We start from the raw sequence: 19,001 nt of genomic DNA on the forward strand, positions 1-19,001 counted from the left end.
GATTCATTTTGGCAAAGCTTTGCAACAACTGGGAACAGGGTCACTCTTAAAACATTAAAAAAAATAAATGTTAATGGGCAGGAAAGTCACTACTCTTAAACCCTGACTCTATACACACTATGCTACTCTGTTACCCTAAATAAACCACAGGTCTGATTGTCTCTTGCCACATTTCTAAACCATTATTCCCAAACTAACCAGAGGGGGGTGCTGCTGTCAAATAGTGATGGACTACACCAGCGTTCAAATTAGACCACGGACCAAAAAAATCAAACAAACAACCCCCATTTTATAAAATATTGTCCCAGGGACCCCTGTCTGATGGAACTTGCCATAATTATATATTATTATTAATTAATAATAATCTCATTTCTAAACAAAGTTACAAAGTGCCTTACATGGCCAATAAAGGTCAAGACAATTCAAATCATATAGAAATGAGGTAGAATAAAGATCCCCAATCAGTAAACCGCTAATATATGATAAGAACCATAATACTAATATAATACGAGGCGTTATACAGTGTGCTAGAATACATTAAAAATATTATGTTTTAAGATGTTTTATGACAGAAAGTATATAAAACCCATGACCAAACAAATTATATTTATTTATTTATTTATTTTTTTTTAATATAATCAGCCAATGCGACTATAATTAAGTGTCGGGGTCTTTTAGATATAAAAATAAAAACAATAAAAACCCATAATATACCAGCCTCAATAAAAAAAAAAAAAGAGGCGTGTCTCTTTAAAAACGCTAATCAAGGTTTTTCTTTTTGTTAGGGATTTATCGTGACGTCACTTCCTGAGCAGAGCTTTTTGCCTCCTACTTTTTTTTTTTTTTTTTTTTTGTCGGGACCTGGGAGAGAAAATTATCCCGCAGAGGTAGCGAGGTGGAGGAGAGAAAAAAAAAAAGGAGAAGAGGAGGAAGAGGAGGAGGAGAAGAAACAAGTTACAAACCGTGGGAATGTACGAGGTTGCTGTTTAGTCGGTCTACAATGCAAGCGGACGTGCTTTCAACCGTGAATTCATAACGAGGAGGTTTCTGTAAGTATCCCCCTGTTCATCCAAGACCTCCACGGAGCCACAAGTGGCCGCGGAGCAAGTGTATATGTCGGATCCAGCTTTTCAGGTCTGGAAAGGAACGGGGTGCGTTTGTTTTGCCGTGCGAGACGCGCCTGTGCGGGCGGAGTCTTGGGATTTGCTTTGCGTTCGTTGCTAACGGTTAGCGCCGCCGTGTAAAACAAGCGCACACCTGTTGCCTTTGCTTACATCGGGTAACTTCCAGGGCCTTTTTTTACTGGGGGACAAATTGTGATGCGAAGGGTTGAACTGTTTATTTGTTTGCTTTGTTAATATTATTTTAGCAGATTTTACACATTTTTAAAGGCTGTTTTTTGTGTGTGTGTGTGAAGAGACCGTTGGTGTCTCAGCGGTTTCTTTATCTGGCTGACCTGAAAACCACAAATGGCGAGCAAGTTTAGACATCTTTACAGTCGACTAACGCTGGCTAACTTTATTTTAAAATGAATTTAACCAAGCTAATAATGTAGTAAAGCTCCATCTCAAACATCTTCGTTATTCTTCATTGTCTTTTTGTAACTATGCGACATTCGTATCCTTATAATACGTGTTTGACGCCGGGTTAACGTTAGCTGCGTTAAAAGAAGTTAGTAACGTTGTAACGCAAAAACGACCGTTAGCCGTTACTGTTATCGTTGATCACCAGGGTAACGTTAACTAACCGTTAACTGAAGTGATAACAAACGTATTAGTTAGTGGGGCTCGCCGTTAAATTAACGGTAACTAGATATACACTATTATTTATTTCCTCCCCTCAGCTTGTAACAAAGTGATATCTGTTGATGTGTCTGTCACCTGTAGCATCAACCGGCAATTTATTTTATGTTTTTAAGAAGAAACTATTTAGATAACACATCCAAATGTTAACACCAAATACTAGTATCTATTAGTTTCCTCGTCGGGACCCAGGTTGTTTGATAGTTTGCAGATGTTAACTTCTAATCTATGATAATGCAAACAAATCAGTGCACCTGCCAGTTTGCAGGTGCACTGATTATCCCTGATATCCCCCCCACCTTAAATGTTTCCTAGGATTTTACACATGCAACAGTTTAAAAAGGCCTTTTTAAGTAATCAAATACAAAATGAATCCCTTATATGTCTTAACATGTGTCTTCTTTTCTCTATACAGGTGTGGTACCCTCTCAAGCACCCATCATGCTGAGTTTCCTGCGCAGGACGCTGGGGCGGCGCTCCATCCGGAAACATGCAGAGAAAAGTCGTTTGCGGGAGGCCCAGCGTGCCACGACGCACATCCCTGCTGCTGGGGATGCAAAGTCTATCATCACCTGCCGTGTATCCTTACTGGACGGGACAGACGTCAGCGTTGACCTGCCGGTAAGGAGGGGTTTCTGGAGTTTCCGGCTTTCCAGGTTGTGCGTCTTCATTGAGCAATAGTAGGAACATTCACAAGCCAGATACTTGATTGTTGTCGTCATCTTTGAGGTTGTGTGTATTCTTCTATGCTTAATTGTAGCAAGGTGTCACAATATTTGGAAGGACAGTTAGAAACCTTTTAGTAGCTGTACATAAAGATTGAGTATGTGTACAGTTTTAAAAGTAGTCAAGGCAAATTCTGTCAAGGTTAAGTGAAGTCCCTCGCCAGTGGTCACACATTAGTGGTCTTACAGTGGTGAAAACATGAAGCATTAGAATGAGAACAATATTTTTAACTGTGTTTTTATGCCCACCAAGGTGTCTTTGTTTGTTAAATATAAATGGAGACAAAAACCACACCTGAACCAAAAGATACTTAATTGTTGAACATGCATGTAAATCTGTAGAGTCTGTCTTGTAATGGATGTCACTGTGTCTCTACTGGTCTGCCTGCAGTGCTGGTGTTAAGAGGACAGTTAATGCCTAGGAAATGGATTATACTCTCTGACAAATCACTGTCAAATGGCCGTTAACTATGAAGCACAAGAGATGTACTGGTGACCATTGTGTGCCTGTGTCAGTAGAGCAGGGCATTTTTAAGCCTGTGTAGTGTTTGTGGGTGTGTGTATGTGGGTGTGTAGTAGTGTTGCTGATCACCTGTAATTCCATGATCCTCTCTGGAGAACACACTTCATCACATGACAGCGTCACATGACATGTTGGGCTGTTCACCAAGTGGACACAGAGCAGAACTTCACTCTCCCCACCTCCTTACTCTCTCTTCTATCTATCCTCCGCTGTCCCATATCATGTTAATTGTTTCTCTGTAACGACTTCTTTTAGACAAACACCAAGCTCCTGCTGGGGAAAAACCTAATGTAGTGTTTAAGTCGTGTAATTCTTTAGAACTGAGGGTATGAATATCTTAAGGGTTTTTCCCTCATGTGATCTTTATTTTTGCCCAGCTCACAGATTTTTCTACTTTGTGTTTCCACTTGCATTCCACGTGTCAAATCCACAGCATTCCAGTGAGGCCAGCCTGGTATCTAACTGTCCTGTATCACTCAACCTTATCTTGAAATCTAGCCATCTGGTATAAATTACCAGGAAGACATCTTGAAGTCCTTTTTGTCGCTTTAAAATCCAAATTTTCTGTTTTGTTTTCTGTAAAATACTCCTATAGAAGCGGAAGATAGACGTGGTAAATGAAAACAAATCAACCAGCATTTCAGAATTCCTTACCAGCTTATTGAGCAAGAATGCCTAAACATATTTAATTGGGCATGTCTCGCAAATGATGTCACACATTTTTAAGTGCCAGTCCTGCCAAATCATTAACGTGTAATCCTTCCCATCAACTGCACTGATAATCTCATTCAGTCTTTATTCTAGTGGAATGTTTTCTGTTTGGACTGTTTCTCTCTCTGTTCCTCTGTCTCGGGGTCGCTCTCTTGTTTTTGGCCAGAAATTATTACTGGGATTGTTTTCAAGGCTTTTTTACCAGTGTTGTTAGTTGTGATTCCTTTAATTACCTATTTTATTGATGGAGTTAATTGATTTTGCTCTAGCCTAGGTTTACTTTCATGCCTTAAAAACTCTCAGGCATTTGGTGTGTGTGCGCCTGAAGGAAGTTTCAGATTCAAATGGATTTCTGAATGCGTTCCAGAAGGGCCCTGGCCTTGTGTTACGTTTCAAAATGAGCTTTTTTTTTGTGTGCTCCCCCTCCCCCAGACATAGGTAGCTTCTACAAACATCCAACTATCTCTAAGTGATAGCACAAAAACACACCAGTTAGGTGAGGAGCATTGCTCTGTTTGAATGCTGTACATTCTAGATATCCTTTGCACTCATGATAACATTGCCAACAGCATGTCAACACAACTAGGTAAGAAGACATCCAGACTCTTACATTAGAAAATACATATTGTAGAAAAAAAAACGCAGACAACACAAATGCAATCTACCTATATTTTAGGCAACATTCCTTATTTAATTTAGTTATCATGATGTAGTCTGTCTTTCCCTTACACCTTAGTCCCAATTGGATGTTTTTCATCTGGTTGAAATGAGTTTCTCCTTCAAAAGTTATTCAGATATAATCAAAAGTTTGTCCTCTCTGTGGTGTCAGTGCTCTTTTATTAAGCTAGAGTCTGCATGGGGTGACAGATACTATAGAGCCTACTGAAACTGGAGGCACCAATTTGTTAAGACAGCACATTTGCATACCATTAAAACATTGTAATGCTCTGTGTTTTGGCTTTCCTGAGCTTGCAGGGGGTGGGGGTATGTCATGTTTGCTAAAGGCATTACAGGAAAGTAACAGCAGAGACAGTGGTAAGACTGTAGCGGTGTTTTGGAGATGTTTGGAGGAGGGTTTTGTCACCAAGGCCTTATTTTTTGGTTTTTGTGTATGTGCGTGCATAATGGCGTCAGAAGCTTAAGATAAAAATGCATTTTCCCCCTTGTAGCACAACTCCGCTGGGGAACTGACAAGCATTTTTGTTGTACTATTCTGTCTGAACTGTTCCTAAATACATGGGAAACTGAATATTTATTGGAGGAACAGCGTGAACATAGTCATAAACAAACCCTCTGACAGTAGAGAGGCAAGCTGAACAGGTTTGCAGGGAAACATTGCAGCTTCCCACTATCTTTGTGTCAGTTACACTTATCATTAGGTCAAACAGTCTCTGAGAAAAAGTTAAACTTAGCACATTACAACCTTTTTGCTCGCAGTCTTTCTTTGCTTTAAGTATAGCATATGGGGTTAAAGCCTCTAGGAATTGTGGAGAAGGAGTAATGATATCTATAAAACAGGTTTAACACCATTTGGTTGTCAATTAAAAAGACTATAGGCTGGCAGAAATTTGGCGGACCCCCTGCTAAATGGTGTGGTTTGTTTTTCTTTTCAGATGTTCAGGTGGTTGTAAATAGGCTGCTGCAATCTGAAACTGAATAGGGCTCATTCACATGCTTTACTGGCTTTCCAGCTGTGTGTGGGTCCCTGGAATACAAGGCCACCCAAAGTTGTCTCCTAGGGATACCTCTGTTTGGCAGCATCCATGTCCTTTACATAAATCCACACAGCCTTATGATTCACATTCCTTCCTTTACATTTATTTACTTCCCTGTCTTTCCTCTTTATCTTTCTCCCCCTCACCTCCCCAACATACAGCCACCCACACCGTCACGTCCTTCCACCTTCCTTTCTCTCATTGTAGTCCTTCTGTTAATGGTAGTACATCTCAATCTGAGTAAGTTGGAAATAATATGCAATAATAAGATTATAGTGTGAAAGACACAACGTTTAACTGGGTTGTTTTGAAGGTTATCATGGGTAAGAAACCTGTATAGGTCTAAGTGCACAGTGTATGCAGCTATGTTTACTACACATTGTAGTAATACAAACACATTGATGTATGACGTTATTTGACCTTTTGCTAAGCCACGCCCTCCTTAGTTACTGTTGCTATGTCTGTACTGCACATGTGCAGTGGTTTTCTGGTGATAACGGTGGCAGATTTAACGCAGAGAAGTAAACAAAAGCAGGCTTTTCATTTTTCTAGCTGACAACCTAAAGCTACGTAAAAGCTACATCCCAGCAGACATTGGTTGGATGGTGAAATACAACATGTAAATGATAGATGACAGAAATGTGCTCATCAACAATGGGAAAGGAAGTGCAGGGGACCTTGAGACAATCACTGCCCCACGGCATCTTCTGACCACCCAGCCAGACCAGCCGGAGCAAATGCTGCTGCAAGCAGTGCGATCGCCCCAGGAAGAAAGGGAAGAGAGCTAAGCTTGGACCTACGAGAGTGAGCAAGAGTGATGCATCGTCAGCCCATCATAACAAATCCCAATTCATCAACCACTGGGAATAAGCCATGAGTTTGGCAAATACAGTGGTATCTAACACAAGTTTGTCTGGAGGTTTTGTAGGCAGTAGTTAACTGCACTTGGTAACATTTGCAGCTTACGTTAGAGTAACGTTAGAGCAGGTAATGACGAAGTTTAATCCATTCCTCACACATTTGCTTTTGTGTTTTAGGTTTTTGAAAGACTACAAAAAAAGACAGCCGAAATACAGAAGATCGCTCGGCTTAGAGCCTCTTGCACGCCACTTAAACATGTTCAGAAATCCAAAGCTTGACAGGTCTGTAGTGCCTAGTTACAGTTGCTAAGCTATGGTTGGACGGTTGCTGTTCGGAGGAGGGGTTTAGCAAAGAGTCAGTTGTGTACAGTGCAGCCATTATGGCATCAGGAGTCCTGGAAAAAGACTCAACCTAATATTAACAACTTGTGGCCAGTCTGCAATAATTCAAAGCAAACTGTGGAGTCGATGAATTCCCAGGACATGTCGTGACCTTCTGTCTTGTACTGGATGAGTTAAGATTAAGTTATCTTTTGCAGTGTAATGGGTAAACATGGCCCTAAAAATATAGGTTAACGAGTATTATTCCCATTTAGGATGCTATAAATGCTGTTTTTAGAGAAAACGGGAATCCACCAAATCGCTTGATTTTCTAGTCTTCTACCTGTCCTAGATTTTGATCCTTTTTTAAAATGGATGCATTACTACGCTGCTTGGATTAATGGACTTGTAAATAGCCGTAGATGAGAACATCAGCTTAAATACCTCAATTGTAACCTAAACATTACGCCACAATGTCTGAGAGACGCAGCTCTATGCTCACAGGCAGGCAGAAAGACTGCAAACAGCCGAACAATACTGCAGGCAATATAACAAGGCCTTGGGTGCAGCACACACACACACAATGAGTCCTTTGTACTCTCTCTCCCTGGGTACTGTAGGGGTGCGGTATGCCTTGTCAACTATGCCAGCTAGCATGGGGCCAGCCCCCCTGAGCTGCCCAGGAGCTCTCTTGGGGTGTGTTTGTGTGTCTGTGAGAGAGGGAGAGAGTGTGTGTGGAGGAGACTTAGGGAAACTTCGAGAGCCCCCGTGCCCCTTTCCTTTCCTTATCCAATTGTGCCATGTTTTTTGTTTTAACCACTGTGATGTGTGTCCCTGATTTCTGTGGGTAAAATGTTGAACTATGGTTGTAGAATTGACCTTAAAAGTTAAAGACAAGACTAAAGTGATGGACTAAGTCCTGTAAATGGAAAAGTTAATTCCTGATGCCACCGTTAAAGTGCATTAAAGCTCAGCTTAATAATGCAGCAAACTCTGTTGGCTCATGTATATTTGGAAAAAAGTACCACAAATAGGGCTTCTAAACACCAGTGATCTTTGACCTCATAGAATAGTTTTTTTTTTAGTATTTGTGTTGGTATTAGAAGAATGAAAACAAAACAATCTAAGTTGTTGTTGAGCTAGCAGCACACCCATTGCAATAGTTACACTGGTTAGTTGTTGCAGTGGTAAGTGCATCATTATACGATTATACCATGCATACAAAACGAATCCTTACAACCCAGTAATTTATTGAAGACATATCTTTTGGTTGACTGCTAATAGGCCAGTCACATGTATGCCAACACTGGTTACCCTGCATCCTATGAAGGGACATGTTGATGTTTCATAAGATTGCAAGAGAAAGAGGTAATAAATTATGGATTTGTGGTTCTCTAAAAGTAAAGACTGGGGAGAATGCTTTTTTTTTTTTTTAATCTACTATTGTTTGCAATTCTTCCTGTGAGAAAAAAAAAATGGGGAAATAATAAAAAGTCAGTCATACTCTTGGTTAAAATTACAGATCGTTTTAGTGCGAGAACAAATATTTGAAAAATAAATTATTGATTAAACAGACAAGATTGAGCAAAATAAATGCAGCTGCAGACTGATCTTAGATGGCGTCTTTTCCTAACACAGTGAAGGGCCCACAGAGCCAGATGATCACATGATGTATCCAGCCACCCCACTTCCCTCAGCTCCTCGGCGTCTGGGGCACTTTAGCCCCCGTTACTATGGTAACCCTGTCGCTGTGCCTCATGGTGGGGTTTGGAAGTCGGGTGTGTGTGTGTGTGTGTGTGTGTGTGTGTGTGTGTGTGTGTGTGTGTGTGTGTGTGTGTGTGTGTGTGTGTGTGTGTGTGTGTGTGTGTGTGTGTGTGTGTGTGTGTGTGTGTGCACACATGTGAGGGAGAGATCTCTCAGTCACAGGCAGTAACTGGTACGGCCTTGTCAGAGAGGGAAACATATTTCAAACTTGGAGTACTTCATGTTAATATTTTATCATAGCTTTCTATTCCAATCCATAAAAAACAAATCACACTACAACCAGGCAACAAAAAAAACAACCCTCAAAGCAATAATTATAGGCCAATGGGAAACATTTTATTTTGGACTTCTTGATCTTCTTCAGACAAATCAGATGCTTACTTAAAAAATGTTTGATTCAAGGTCCAGTGTGTAACATTGAGGAGGATCTATTGGTAGAAAAGAATATTCATTTTTATGTTTTTATTAGTGCATAATAAGTATTATAATTATAATATTATTAATAAGAATTGTGTTGTGTTTTCGTTACCTCAGAATAAGGGAGCAGATTCTCTTCTACGGAGTCCGCCATGTTGAACTGCTATGTATTTACATTAGCCTAGAACGTAAAAAACAAATACTGGTTCTAGATAGGACCTTTTGCAGTTTGTTTTTTAGCAGCCACCGTAGTTTCCCCTAGACACTTGGAAGGTGAGACACTGTTCCTTAACTATATCCAAAAACACTTGATATTTTGATCATCATTGCCTTTCTTTACCTTTATCTCCTGACTATTAATATTCACACTGTTAATAACTCTTTAATATCACTAGTTTACAACTAGGTATTTTCTTCATGACCCTTAGGTGAGATGATTTGTCACTCAGCTACTTAAATCGTCTGTTTGTTTGTTTGTGTGTTTCCCTGATCAGAAAAAAGCCAAAGGTGAGGAGCTGTTTGACCAGATCATGTACCATCTGGACATCGTAGAGAAAGACTACTTTGGACTGCGCTTCATGGACTCAGCACAAGTACCGGTATGAATGGAGATGCACGTTATTACACAATATTCTCTTTATTATGTTAAACTGTTGGGTTTTTTTATCTACTGCTTCTGCTGTTGGTTACGTAATGTGTTGGGTTGGACATTTTGTTTCGTATAATCATGTTTTTTTGAGTTTTAAAATAACAGATAAAATTTACTTAACAGCAATGTTGACATTGCCTTCCTGTGATTGTGGATACCAGTAATTGTAATTAATCACAACATGCAGTCTATCAAACTAGAATTGTAGTCCTCAATACTGTCATTTTACATTTGACCATTTCGTGCAGTCTTCTTAGCTGCTGTTCACAGCCAGACTTCAGATTTCAGTCCAAATCACCATTTACCCATTGGAAGGAAGGCTTGAGGCAGGGACTTTTCCCTTCCAGTGAATGGGCTAAAGGGATTGGTTATGGGACTTTTGTCAGCTCTGGGAGTCTGGCTGTGCTCTGAGACAAACAGTTTTAAGTCATTGGTCTGCCAGTGACCCTGTTCCTTCACAATGATACTCTGTGAAGGCCATGGAAGGAGGGAGAGCTGGTGGGAGTAAAGATGCAACTGAAGGGAGGGACACTGAGGAGAGGGGTGGAGGTAGAGAGTCAAAAGGATGAGAGAAAGAGAGGGAGTGGGGGAGGCGGTGATGCTGTATTAAGGAATGTGGGGGAGAGGAGACTAGAGAGTGCTGCAAGCTCCTCTGTTATCTCTCTAACTTACACATTGCACACACACAAACACACCACCGCCCCTCCTTGACATTTTTCATGCCTCATAGAGCCTGAACTTCCAAGAAGAATTACAGCATAGAGCAGAACACTGACTTTAGTGTCTGTGTGCATGTGTCTGTGTGTATTTCTACAAAGGACCTCCCAGCATTAAAGTTTTCATTAAACCAGCCACAAGAATCTTGTATTGATTCTGGCGACCCCTGTGGACAAAAGCGGTAGTGTTTCCACTGCCTCATTTCATTGATTTCGAGTGGAAACTGACAGAATCAGATAGTGGCAGGCATCAAGAATAACTTCATAGAAATAGCCTTAAATATCTTCTCGCTGATGGTATTATAGAGGCATCAGTATTAAATTGTGACTGTTTCATAATGTTTGTAAATTGAATAAAGGCAGGTATAATAATTGGAGAAAAAGACTATACTTGTAAGATCAAATGTTTCTTGCATGATTCTTTATAAACTTAACCTCATCTCTACATTGTTAAAGCTGCTGTGTTTTTTAAAAATTGTTATCACCTTTTTGTTTCAGCACTGGATTGACGTTACAAAAAGTATCAAAAAGCAAGTGAAAAGTAAGTGTTTAAGTGAGTGTGCATGAGACATCTGGTCTCTAAGACCCATTTATTACATTTTCTCCCTGGTATTTTATTAGATTGTATGACTGTTAAGTGTTATAACATTAACTGAGTTGTGATTTTGATCCGTCTTTTAGTTGGCCCACCATACTGCCTTCACATGAGAGTTAAGTTTTACTCCTCAGAACCAAACAACCTGCACGAGGAGCTCACCAGGTCAGTTAAGCCACAAACATTTGAACTTCTCCCAGTGTACTGGGGCTGGATTTATTTAGTAAATTTGTTATCTCTTCTTTTAAATTAGATTTACTATACAAGTATGTTGTTTGTCTGTGTGTGAGAGAGAGGTCAAACTTGAAAAAGAAGTGAAGTGCTGTTTGTTTTCTTGACAAAATAATACATTTGGTGTCCCTGCAGAGTTTCCTTTATCTCACTCAGATAATTAGACTACTTTTTAGTTTGGCAAAGATTCTTTTTTCGGTATTCATATTCCATGATATTCCAAATTTAGTCACATTTCATCACCATATTCAACTGTATTGTTTTGTTTTTCTTTCAGATACCTATTTGTATTACAGTTAAAGCAAGATATCCTCAGTGGCAAGTAAGTAATTTCTTGCATTTTAACTTCTACTACCAAACAAAGTACTACGCACAAAACTTTTCATGATGTCATGGTACTCCAAATGAATGTTCAGTGAGAAAGCCAGACAGACAACAGGATAGTTGCCATAACATTGAAGGGATCTGGCGGTGTCTTATCAGTTAAATATTTTGTCTGGCTTTATAGTTTTTTATAGTAATAGTTAAGAGTACCTGCATGATGTTTGTTCAACACATTCTGAGTGGTTATCCAGTCTGGTTCAGAGAAAGTGACAAAACCCTTAACCAACACTGGCTCAAATTTCCCACTCATTGCTTGCCCAAGTCAACATTTTACTGACCCCTTTACAAGGGCTGCTGCATTTGTTATATACAGCAGTCCTGCTGTGTTGTCATTCAAACTGTCATTTCACACAGCTAACATTTATCACTTGATCAAGACAATATACCGTAGTGCCTTTCTTCATCAGTTGGTATCTCTATAAATGTCAACTCATTTGTTGTGCTGGTTGTCATGGACATGTTATTGTAAGAGGCTTACAGGATTACATGTTGGTGAACAGCATGGAATTATGAACAGTAGTCAGTAAGTGGACTAATATTCAACTAATAATAATTTTTTTTGCCACAAAGGAACAATTTTTGCATTGTTTGGCTAAATAATAATAGCCAAAGAGAATTTTAGTGATCTGTGGCAGCATTTTAGCGTCACTGATTTAGCTGTGGCTGACTCTAACCATGTCTGTATTGTCAGGTTAGAATGTCCATTTGAAACAGCGGTGTCTCTGGTGTCCATCTGTAGGCTTAGTGTTTTCCAATTATGCAAACCTGTTGTGAAAATATGACAAATTTTGTCTAAATATGCAGGTTGTGTTTGTCATTTGTGCACTAAGCTGTTCACATTGGCCATTCACAACCAGCATAAGCATGCGTGTCTGAAGTGCAAAATATATGATACTTAAAAATTGTCTGTATTTTCAGGTTAGAATGTCCGTTTGAAACAGCGGTGGAGTTGGCTGCCTTCTCATTACAGGGTAAGCACCCCAAGCAGATTCTCTCCAACTCCAGCTTTTTGTTGATTGGGATCACCTTTGTAACCCCCATTGTTTGTGCAGTGTACTGTATGTGCAATGTTCTTTGCAGTGCACACTGCTTTGCAGAGTTGAGATGTGTATTGTGTTTACTGCACAGAGCCCTACAAGGCCTGTAAAATATGTTGGAGCACTCTCATACCAAGAACCCTGGTGATTTTCAACCTGCAGTGACTAAGTCGCTATTGTAAGAGCTAGTTATGGGTCACAACCCTCCCACATGCACAATAGACATTGCGCCTAGTCCCTACACTTACTTTGTAACTGGTGGTAATAAGTTGAGCTGTGTCTCAATGAGGCGTTCACCAAACAGATCCACATACTCACTTAAGCCCAGCAGCAGGAGTGGACCCTTCTGTCATTGTTACACTACAGCTTTCCTTGATCTTTTTGAACCAGTCATTACTGTCTTTATGAATTACCATATTCACAAAGTGACGCTCCTGGCAACATTGTTGTCATAGACACTGAGGCACATAAACCCTTCCACTACAATGATAAAAAACTCTTTTTAGGACATTTGAATTCTTTAATGACATTTCTGTTCTACTCTACCTCTTACCTCTATTAATTCAGTAGTTTCCCAGTCTAATTTGCTTCCAACAAGTGTTAGTTAAATGTCTGTGTAACAGCAGGAATATTATCTCCGGTTCCCTGCCAATATTTGCTTATCAAGCTCTCAATTAGCAAGTTTAGAGTGGGACAACTTGGTGTCAGGGCAATTGATGTTTTCATAGCTACATACAGTACATTTAAAAGTCCTCTAGTAGAGCAGAAACTGATTGGGCTTTCTTTTGTTGAATGGCAAAGAGCTCATACCTTTTTAAACTACACATATTTACTGTTTTTTAATAGTTCAAAATAGAAGAGCAGTGTAAAGAGTGCTGCTTCAGAAGAACAAAGATTGAGTCATTAGAGACGTTTATGGAATGAGATTGCGTGCACAAACCCATTGGGACACACACATACACACAGTCACTGTGGGGTAAATGCCAGCTCATTAGTGCTCCATCCTCTTTGGAGGCCCCCTAATCCAGCACCCTTTCTGTCTTCTCTCTTTCCTTCAGTTGAGTTTTCTCCCGTTTTCCTTTTTTCAGAATTATATTGTTGGTCCACTGACAGTTACTGGGATAGGGAGAGGATAAGATAATCTTTTTTCTCTTCTATATCCTGAGGCTTTGCTCACAGCTGGACTGGCTAAACAGTCCTGGTCCTACTTTCTCCTATCTACCCAAACACTGCAAAATGTAATCAGAACCAAGACTTTTCAGTTTCTGTACTATTTCTCTTCAGCACCAGAGATTTTTTTTTTTTTTTTTCTTCACCAGTCTTGTTTTTAACACCCTAGTCTCATTTTTATCTTGTGAATATTTGTTTTTTTCCCTGCCTACTTTTTGTCTCCCTTTTTCACCGGATAAAATCTATGACCTCCTGTCCAGAGGGAGATCAGATACCCGTCAGTCCCTGACCTAATGCTACACAATGTATTATGTGCTGTGACATGGAGGGACGGTTTGTTTGTTATTTTGTCCATTAAGATTACCTTCTACCATAGCACCAGACACTTTGCCTGAGCTCCTCTTCCAGGGGTTAAATGTCAAGGTCTTTGTGAACACTAAAGTAGTATTTTAAGAATCTTTTAGCTTTTTATTTGAATTGTACATTGAATTACCTGTTGTTTTTTTTTTTAGATTCACCTATACAGTCTGTGCAACTGTGAACTGATATATAGTATGTGTGTCTTTGTGTTTTCAGCTGAGCTAGGTGATTGTGACCCATTAGACCATAATGTGGACCTGGTGACAGAATTTCGCTTCGTCCCCAACCAGACAGAAGACGTGGAGTTAGCGATATTCAATGCATGGAAAGAGTGCAGGTAAGCATTTTATTATAAAGTGCTGCACATATGGCAGTTAGACTGAATATCTATTAGGAGGAGAATTCACTTACAAAATGACCACATATAGCAGATATCCCATGGAAATAAATGGATGTAGTCTGTATGCTGTGTTGGCTTGTGCTGGGACAGTCACCAGCAACACTTCATAAATACACTATTTTTCATCCCTCTATTTTTTAAAAAATAATTTCCGCCTAGAGCTACAGTTGCATTTTTGATCATGCAAACATTTCTTTCTGTTCTGTTTCTCTTCCTCCTCCTTCCCTTTTTTCTTATTTCAGAGGTCAGACACCAGCCCAAGCTGAAATTAATTACCTGAATAAAGCCAAGTGGCTAGAAATGTATGGCGTGGACATGCATATGGTCAAGGTAACTGACAAATGTGCTTTCTAACTATCATTTACTGTATAAACTGAATCTAAACTTTCATGAAAGACAGGAAGTGGAAGGAATGTGTATAAGAACATAAATCTGTGAAAGGGTCATAAGGTCTCTTTGCTGTCTCTCATTATCTTTCTTTTTCTTTTTTCTTCCTGACTTTTTCTTTTGCCCTGCAGGCAAGAGATGGTAATGAGTACAGTCTGGGTTTGACACCCACTGGAGTTTTGGTGTTCGAAGGACAAACCAAGATCGGGCTCTTCTTCTGGTATGTTTGGTTCTATGCTAATTTACTGAAATATTTACTTAAATGCCTTATAGAAACACTTTCTGTGAGTGTTGCTTTGTATGCATTGAATGTACTCTGCATGTTTTTTATCTGTTATAGGCCCAAGATCACTTGCCTGGATTTCAAGAAGAGCAAACTGACGCTTGTGGTGGTGGAGGATGACGAACAGGTGAACGTGAGCAAACTCACTCAGTTATTTGGATACAGTGAAATGTTGAAAATGCCGAAAATACAGTTAATCTCCCTATACAATGACCCAGTCCAAATGCTTTCAACATACTGTAGCATAATTATTATTATGAATGTACTCTACTTACCACACTTTGTTCTTGTTGCAAGCAGGGCTTTAAAAATAAAAACCACACTTACGTCCGTTAATTACGGATGATATGGTAAGCACTCCGATCATTTTTATGCACATGTGAGTTTGTTAATGACTGAAAGAGCACCTAATCATCTTATGGGCCTATCAAATACTCACCAGGTTCTACTAAGTTTGTAACTTTTCAGAGGATAGCAGGCACTATCAGGCTATAACAGATTTCAATAATGACACTGTTTCATGGGGATAAAAACTACCCCTACCACATTATCACCTTCTCTGGTGTCCATCTATAGGCTTAGTGTTTTCCAATTATGCAAACCTGTTGTGAAAATATGACCAATTTTGTCTTAATATGCAGGTTTTGTTTGTCATTTGTGCACTAAGCTGTTCACATTGGCCATTCACAACCAGCATAAGCATGTGTGTCTGAAGTGCAAAATATATGATACTTAAAAATTGTTACAACTTCTAAGATGAGCTGACTTTGTTGCACCTGTCCCCTTAACAAAAAAGGAAACAATTAAACCACTTTGCACTTAAAGATAGCTCTTAACAGTTTTACTACATGCCATAAACAGATTATAATGCTGCAGGACCAAGACAAGGTTATTTACGGACTCAGGTAGGCTATACAATCCATTCCTTTAAAATCACTTCAAAGAAATTGTACAAAGAAGAATTGTTCCTCGTAATACCTTTTGGTTAAAGTGGTGCCCGAGCTCAAAAAGAGGTTGGTTTCAAATCAAAATGAAACAAGACTTAGTATTATACTACCCAGAGGCTAGTGTATATTAGAGAGTCTGTTTATGTCCATGCTGGAGGTCTGTGAGTGAGGTTAATAAAGAAGCCCACCCCCTCTGGTATTTCTGGTATGCACCATTCTCCTACGCACACAAACAGTTCTCCCCTCCCAACTCTGTCCTAAAGGGTCATATACTGTATGCTAGTCTTGTCAACACAGGAATTTGCTATACTGTATATACTCAATTCTCTTTCAAGATGCTTGTTTGACAAACACAACAGGAGCACCTCAAGATGAAAACTAAAGAGAGAGGGCTGACTGTCAAGGGTCATTTTACTGAAAATTGAGGACTGAGAAAGTGAACAGTCAAACAGAATTTCTAAGAACAGGTGTGTGGCTCTTAAATAGTCATTATTATGAGGTCTTTTTAGGAAGGCCCGTACCCCCGAAAACCCAGAGGCCCTAACTGGAACCAAATTTTGCGTTCTAGTTCAGCTCAGGGGATGGATCTGACTTATAATAACTTTCTACAGATCTCAACTCTGTGGAACGTTTTAATTAGACCTTAAAGGGCATGAGAGGACCTGGAATCTGAGTGATAGCATGAGCAACATATTGTCAACATTGTAGGTTAAGGAGTAAGAATGTAAAAAAAAAAACAATGTGTAACTGTGGCCCTGTGAAGTGAGAGACTGTCACTTGAACAGCAGTCTGACCTGGAGGCAGCCGTTGCAATTTTGAAGGGCTTTTTCTTGCATTAGATCACAGATGCACACATTTTACATTGTCGCTGAATAAATCAGAGGCTATGCATCAGCAGGCTGTCAGTGCTCCCTGCATATGGTACTCAGTATGGATCTTGGTTTGTTGTTTCATTTGTGTGAAAGTTTATGAGGTTTTATTCAGCTTTGGGTAAGATAAGCGGGGATGTAGATTTAATTCCTGTGCTTTAGTGCATATGTGGAATACAAGAGGTACATCTGAAAACCAATGAAGGGAAATCAAGCAAAGAACTGCGAAGAATCTGACTGTGACACTGGAATGGCTCCAGTGCAAGTTTTGCAACCGGCTGTGGTGCCAGGCAGGCTTTCATCTAGGCCACAACGAGAAATCAGATTAATGAGGCAGCATCTGCACACACTATAGTGCAGCCATTCATTCTCCACATTTTAGTCTCATTGCACAAGCAAGAGCTAGCACACAAGCTTTGTCTTCTGAAAATGTGTTGGCTAGTGTTGATCATGTATAACAACAAACACTGTGCCATGGTTGCAAGTTTCATTCTGACTTGAGATGTCTACTTTGTAAAGTAAATTTTATGTCACTGTACTGAGAACGTATCCTCTGTACTCAGAACTTACCCTCTAACTTTACACCACCCAGGGCAAAGAACAGGAGCACACTTTTGTCTTCAGGATGGACCACCCCAAGGCCTGTAAGCACCTCTGGAAGTGTGCTGTGGAACACCATGCTTTCTTTAGGCTGAGAGGGCCGGTTCAGAAGAACTCTGCACGCCCCGGGTTCATACGCATGGGATCGCGCTTCAGATACAGGTAACAGGTTGATGTACTTGCAGATCAAAGGGTTGAGGATGCCTTTTGAATAAGGCACTTTTCTTCTAGGCAGAGTGGGTTGGTACACAAGGGTTGCCATAACCTTTTGTACCAGATATGCAGGGCTTTAAGTTCTCTAGCAAATTTTAGATTCACAAAATAAACTCTGCATGTAAAGCCCATTGCAACAGATTTTTATTGGGAACAAGTTTATAGAAATCAGGTTCAATGCTTTAAGAGAAACAGTGTTTACAGTGCCTAAAAAAAAGTATTCAGTCCCACATTGGAATTGGTCCAAATGCTAGATTGTTCGATTTGACATTAAAGAGTCTCTTTCTGCTGATGTGTATCACAAAGTCTGGAGTGGTCAGCATGTGCACTGTTGTTGTGTGCCGCACATCCTGAGCACCAGTCACTTCTAGCTTGAAGAAAAATGCAGTTGAAATTGGTTTGAGCAACAAATGCATCAGGGCTCGCTTAAAAAGAATATGTTGGGGGGGGGACTGCTGCCGCCGAGTTAAGTGCTACAAATCTAGAGGGCCATGTGTTTGTTTCCGCGCTGTGTGTTCGAACGTACCTACACTGATAATCCTAGTTCGACACACAGTATCATTCTCTGTACATACAAAAACCCCACGTGCGTACACATAGATACTTGCAGTGGTACAAGACAGGCATGCAGTGTCCAAATACCGCAGTAGCCAGCCAGTTCCCTTCTGTGTATGTTTAAACATTACCCAGTTGGATAAGCATTGGCTGTAATGTTGGTTTAACACAGAGGTGACAGGGTTTGTTGTTAATAGAAGGTTATCGCTTGGATGGATCCAGAGTTCAGCAGGGGTCATCGCTGTGCCTTTTGTTTTTGGGACAATGAGATTGATCTAAGAATCATTAGGAAATGTTATATTTTGTATTTAATGATACGCCCTGCATTGGTTAACGTTACCATTACTTAAGAGTCTGGGAACAAACTGAAGCTCTTGCAAGTATAAAATAAACTTTTGTGTTTGTTTGTGTGACCAGTGGAAAGACAGAATATCAGACAACCAAGGCTAATAAAGCAAGGCGGTCAGCCTCCTTTGAGAGAAGGCCCAGTCGACGTTACTCCAGAAGAACCATGCAGAACAGAGGTGAGGACGACACGTACACATCCTTGCCTTCTTTGAAGAGTCGGTATTTGTCTATATTTTAGAATCTGAATGTCACACTTACTGTTTGTTCTTTGTGTTTTTACAGGACAATACCATCCACAAGAGTGAGTACACTGATACTTAAACAATGTGATTGTGCCATTGCCTGATTAAATAACTTTATCTATCCTCGCATTGTTATACAGCTTTACTTTTAGGGTGATGACATGCATATCATTGATC

At 39.9% G+C, this 19,001-nt stretch overlaps 1 protein-coding gene across 3 annotated transcripts in view; it reads left to right on the forward strand.

The window, feature by feature from the left end:
- Positions 1 to 845: 845 nt before the first annotated feature.
- Positions 846 to 19,001, forward strand: part of epb41l5 (erythrocyte membrane protein band 4.1 like 5) — a 33,671-nt gene continuing 15,515 nt past the window's right edge. For 2 of the 3 annotated variants that reach the window (XM_051404700.1, XM_051404703.1), the window contains exons 1-14: positions 846 to 1,049; positions 2,218 to 2,423; positions 9,333 to 9,437; positions 10,702 to 10,744; positions 10,885 to 10,963; positions 11,307 to 11,351; positions 12,332 to 12,384; positions 14,197 to 14,317; positions 14,623 to 14,710; positions 14,899 to 14,987; positions 15,108 to 15,183; positions 17,459 to 17,628; positions 18,652 to 18,758; positions 18,865 to 18,883. In XM_051404700.1, coding sequence (XP_051260660.1) covers positions 2,244 to 2,423; positions 9,333 to 9,437; positions 10,702 to 10,744; positions 10,885 to 10,963; positions 11,307 to 11,351; positions 12,332 to 12,384; positions 14,197 to 14,317; positions 14,623 to 14,710; positions 14,899 to 14,987; positions 15,108 to 15,183; positions 17,459 to 17,628; positions 18,652 to 18,758; positions 18,865 to 18,883 — 1,175 coding nt within the window. In that variant the 5' untranslated portion in view covers positions 846 to 1,049; positions 2,218 to 2,243. The remainder of the gene's footprint in view (positions 1,050 to 2,217; positions 2,424 to 9,332; positions 9,438 to 10,701; positions 10,745 to 10,884; positions 10,964 to 11,306; positions 11,352 to 12,331; positions 12,385 to 14,196; positions 14,318 to 14,622; positions 14,711 to 14,898; positions 14,988 to 15,107; positions 15,184 to 17,458; positions 17,629 to 18,651; positions 18,759 to 18,864; positions 18,884 to 19,001) is intronic. The other variant, XM_051404702.1, reaches the window with a different exon arrangement.

The sequence above is a fragment of the Dicentrarchus labrax genome, unplaced genomic scaffold (genome assembly GCF_905237075.1).
Source record: "Dicentrarchus labrax unplaced genomic scaffold, dlabrax2021, whole genome shotgun sequence".
Classification (NCBI taxonomy): domain Eukaryota; kingdom Metazoa; phylum Chordata; class Actinopteri; family Moronidae; genus Dicentrarchus; species Dicentrarchus labrax.